We start from the raw sequence: 4,488 nt of genomic DNA, 5'->3' as shown, positions 1-4,488 counted from the left end.
GGGCCTCTCTCTTGTTCTCTTGTCCTTGCTGGGGAGGGTGGTCCAGGGCTTCTTACTTCTTGGAGGCCATGTGGGCCACAAAGTCCACCACCCTGTTGTTATAGCCAAATTCATTCTCATACCAGGAAACGAGCTGTGCAAGTTGTCATTGAGGGCAATGCCAGCCCCAGCATCAAAGGTGGAAGAGTGGGAAATGCTGTTGAAGTCACAGGAGGACTCCTGGCCCTCTGTTGCCCAGGATACCCTTCAGTGGGCCCTCAGATGCCTGATTTACCATCTTATTGATGTCATCATTCTTGACGGGTTTCTCCATTCTGCATGACAGCTCCACAACATACACATTAGGGGCAGGAACATGGAAGGCCACACCAGTGAGCTTCCTGTTCAGCTCTGGGATGACCTTGCCCACAGCCTTGGCAGCACCAGGGGATGCAGGGGTGATATTCTGGGCAGCCCCACGGCCATCACACCACAGCTTTCCAGAGTGGCCATCCACAGTTTTCTTGGTGGCAGTGATGGCATGGACCATGGACATGAGTCCTTCCATGATGTCAACATTGTTATGGATGACCTTGGCCAGGGGGGCTAAGCAGCTGGTGGTGCAGGAAGCATTGCTTTTAACTTTGAATGAGTCATATTTCTCGTGGTTCATACCCATCACAAACGTGGGGGCATTGGCAGAAGGGGCAGAGATGATGACCCTTTTGGCTCCACCCTTCAAAAGGGCCCCAGCCTTCTCCATGGTGGTGAAGATACCAGTAGACTCCACAATGTACTTGGCACCAGCATCATTCTATCTGATGTTAGTGGGATCTCGCGCCTAGAAAATGGTGACGGGCTTCCCGTTGATGACAAACTTCCTGTTCTCAGCCTTGATGTGTCACAGAACTTGCAATGGGTAGACCATGTAGTGGAGGTCAATGAAGGGGTCATTGATGGCAAAAATCTCCACTTTGCCAGACATGAAGCAAGCCCTGGTAACCAGGCGCCCAATAGGGCCAAATCTGTTTACTCTCACCTTCACCGTCGTGTCAAGGGATGAGGCTGTCACTGCACGAGAAGATGCAGCTGTCTCTGGAACAGGGAGAAGCAGAGAGCCACATACATTCTATTTTAAGCCACTGCACCATCATTGATTTGAGAGGCCATAGGATCTAGATCTAAAGGACATTTTCTCTTTGATATATCTGATGTCTTTCAAACTGAGTTCTAAATATCTAAATTAAGCAGGTTTATTATTACAACTTGCAACTTAGTTTATAGGGAATCACACTTCACAATAATCAGTCACTACTGGCAGACATTCATGATATCACTATGGATAATTTACTAATGCTGTGACATGATGGTCAAATATTCAATAAGGAAACATCTCTGTCCAAAAACATAATGAAAGAGATAACGGTAAAGTTTAAGAGCCTAATAAAATGGAAGTAATTATGAACAATTCTCTCCTAGTTTCACATGATTATTTGTCTTCAAGAATCAACACGTAGGAACAAGAAGAAAAAGTCCTCCAGAAACAGGTATGTGGTAACAAAACTCATGTACGTGACTTCTTGCTGTAGCACAGTTGTACATGCCCTTGGGGCTATCTGCTAGAACATATAGGGGGAAAACCAGACGAATGCATGACTCCAGTGAAGCAGCTCTCCAGTCAGCATTCATTCTGTTTGGGAACTCTTCAGTGATGAAGTTGCCATTGAGTCAACCGCACTTCTGTAAGTTAATTCTCTCTATGCCTCTCTGAGTTAAAGTATTCAGTTAAGTTGTTCACTGAGTTTGTTTTAATGGAGGTCATAGCAATCTTTGATGTTCAAATTGCCTGAAGAGGTAGACATGCATTGTTTACCAGGAGAAGAATTTAGCATAGACTTTCTAATGAAGGAGAGATAAACAAGTTTTTTGTTTAGATCACAAGTGAGGGAATGAGGAAAAGACTTGTGAGAAAGCAGGTGATGTTTATCATCTTAGAAGTCGAACCACTGGGTTGGGGAGATTGGTTGGTAACCAGCTGAAAAACATGCTTGAACAAATTCCAAGAGGAGGTATAAATGTGAGCCAAAAAACAAGAGTCGGGGCCTTTGGAGACTTGGGATAGTTTTGGCTGTTCATTTCTCCACTTTGAGATGCTCCTAGAGTGGACTGCTTGAGGGAAGGTTTCGAGGCTCCAGGCTTTGGCTGAGGTTCCAGGTTCTGGGTGCTCCAGGTTCCAGCAGAAGAAATCCTGCTGATTATGCCAGGAGAATCGTTTCTCAGAACTGATATCCTTATAATTTCATCATTGTATTCATTAGTCTCCTTTTCCTATTGTTTAGGTTAGTAAGACTATAAATGAGGTACTCTTGGTTAATAAGTTCGTTAAAATATATATATATTTGTTAAGAAAATTGAGCTGGGCATGGTGGCACACAGATTTAATCCCAGCACTTGGGAGGCAGAGGTAGCTGGATACAAAGTGAGTCCAGGGCAGCCTAGGATACACAGAGAAACCAAGAAAGAAAAAGAAAGAATGAAAAGTGAGCCTACATTCTAAGATTTTTCAAAATTATTTTCTGGAAAGCAGCTGTACAAGGGCATTGACAAAACTGTACTAGTAGCTTCAACATATTTTAGCTTAATACCTGTTGCAATGTTCAAATATAGCCTGATTTGTCTATTGAAATGGGAGAAGGAGGAGGAAAGTGTTAGTAGTATCTAATGAGTAAAACTGATGTGGATCATTAAACAACTAAGAATGTGTAGAACACTTTCCAGAATAAATAAGATAGACCTATAAGACAATGCTTTAGAATTTGATAAATAGGAAATTATTAAGGATGTAAAGTCAGTGTGACTAATTCATCTTACCTTAAGGTAGGAAAAACACAATTTTGATTATGTGTATTGTATATAAGTCTTCTTCTTCTTTTTCTGTTTGGTTTTATATAAGTCTTTGTATCAGGATAAATCTGAAGAATTTTAAGTTCTGAAACCTGAAATAGATGAAGATGACAGACTGTGTCTTACTATGTTTTCAGTTTAGGAGAATCCAAATGATATCACAAAAGGCAGAGTAATTTGGTGCTGATAAAGTGCCAGATTTTGTAGGAGAGTTTTCTAAAAAATAAAAATTAAAAAAAAAAATTAAAAAAGCAGGGGGAGATATTTTGATATAAAACAGGAGGACATTTTTATGGTTTTTTTTTTTAGGTTTTCATGCATGAGTATTGTGTTATATTACTCACTCAAAACTTCAAAAACCCTTTCCCATAGTCCCTTTCAAGATCAAGACCTTTTTTTCTTTTATCATTTTTGTTACATTTATAGATACACATAACCATATAAATAACCTTCTTAGTCCCATGAGTGTTGCTAATATGTCTATGATTTAGGACCGACTGCTTGGTACTGAATAGTCAATTAAACATTCTGAACCTCTGGCTTTTATAGTCCTTCTTCTCTTACTCTATGATGTTTCCTCTGCCTTACATGTAAGTCTCATGTTGTGGTTCTTAATGAATAGCAATTTTGAGGTTGAAGCTAACTGTTAGCATTGTCAACACCTTGCAAAGTGAGTGTTTTAGAGAGAAAAGAAAGCAGATCAAATCAAGCTTCTAAAGCTTTTACTATAATATCATAGTGACAAATTTATTTTTTCCAAGTTAATGACAATGACATCTAAGACATCGAGTCTCGGATCTCTGGCTGTGTTCTCTGCCTGAAAGATGTGTAGTGTTCTCTCTATGACAAGATGACAGACAAAGGACTGAGGGCTGGTGTTCTCATTTCTACATCAGCCAATAGTAAGCCATTGGGAAACTTCTTTGACCATGTAAGCCTTATTCTTCAGATTATAATCATGATAATGAAATCTGCTCACACAATCAGTATGAAGATCAACTTTAAGGAAGATAATCTGAAGTTTCTGATGAAATGGTATTGTTAAAGTTTGACCAACAGTTAGCAATTCCAACCTGACATCTTAATTTAGGACAGCAGTCTCTTCATCTTGTGTGTTAATAATCATCATTCTTTATTTATTGTCAAACATGTAGAGGAGTCAAATATATAAACTCTGCTATATTTGTCCCATCAGTGTTCAAAATGTTAATATTATAAAGGAAGTTTAAATATTACAAATTCATCAAGAGTTTGGTGACTGAAAATGAGTTTAAACTCTGAAAGTACTAAACCATCTTTAAATTATACAGAAAAAATACAATTACTTGCCTAAGTAGTCCCTTCAATTTTGCCTGTTATTCCAGGCATTCAATACTAAATCATTTGGTAAAGAAATCTTTGTACAGATAAAACTTTCTAGAGACAGTTGTGTCTTGAATATCTAGGATTAATGCTTCATCTTTATATGGCTCTTGTTTCTGTGTAGCAGGGACAATCTTGCTGCTGTTGATATCAAACTTGCTCCTGTGGGAAAAAGCTGCATCAATTCCTACATGTCAAGGTGAAGAGGGAGGCTGTATGGATCCCCTTTCAGAAACATTTAAT

The 4,488-nt window shown here is 39.3% G+C and overlaps 1 protein-coding gene across 1 annotated transcript; it reads right to left on the bottom strand.

The window, feature by feature from the left end:
* Positions 1 to 205: 205 nt before the first annotated feature.
* On the bottom strand, positions 206 to 742 carry LOC311605855 (glyceraldehyde-3-phosphate dehydrogenase-like; the record flags this gene model as incomplete). The annotated part of the gene is made up of 1 exon (XM_084796712.1): positions 206 to 742. One exon carries the CDS (start codon positions 740 to 742, stop codon positions 206 to 208), a length of 537 nt encoding a protein of 178 aa, XP_084652838.1.
* Between the last annotated feature and the right edge of the window lie 3,746 nt (positions 743 to 4,488).

Source organism: Acomys minous, assembly GCF_964271855.1.
Source record: "Acomys minous genome assembly, chromosome: 9".
NCBI classification, from domain to species: domain Eukaryota; kingdom Metazoa; phylum Chordata; class Mammalia; order Rodentia; family Muridae; genus Acomys; species Acomys minous.
Note: the sequence above shows the minus strand (reverse complement) of the source record. Positions and strands in the feature narration are given on the sequence as shown.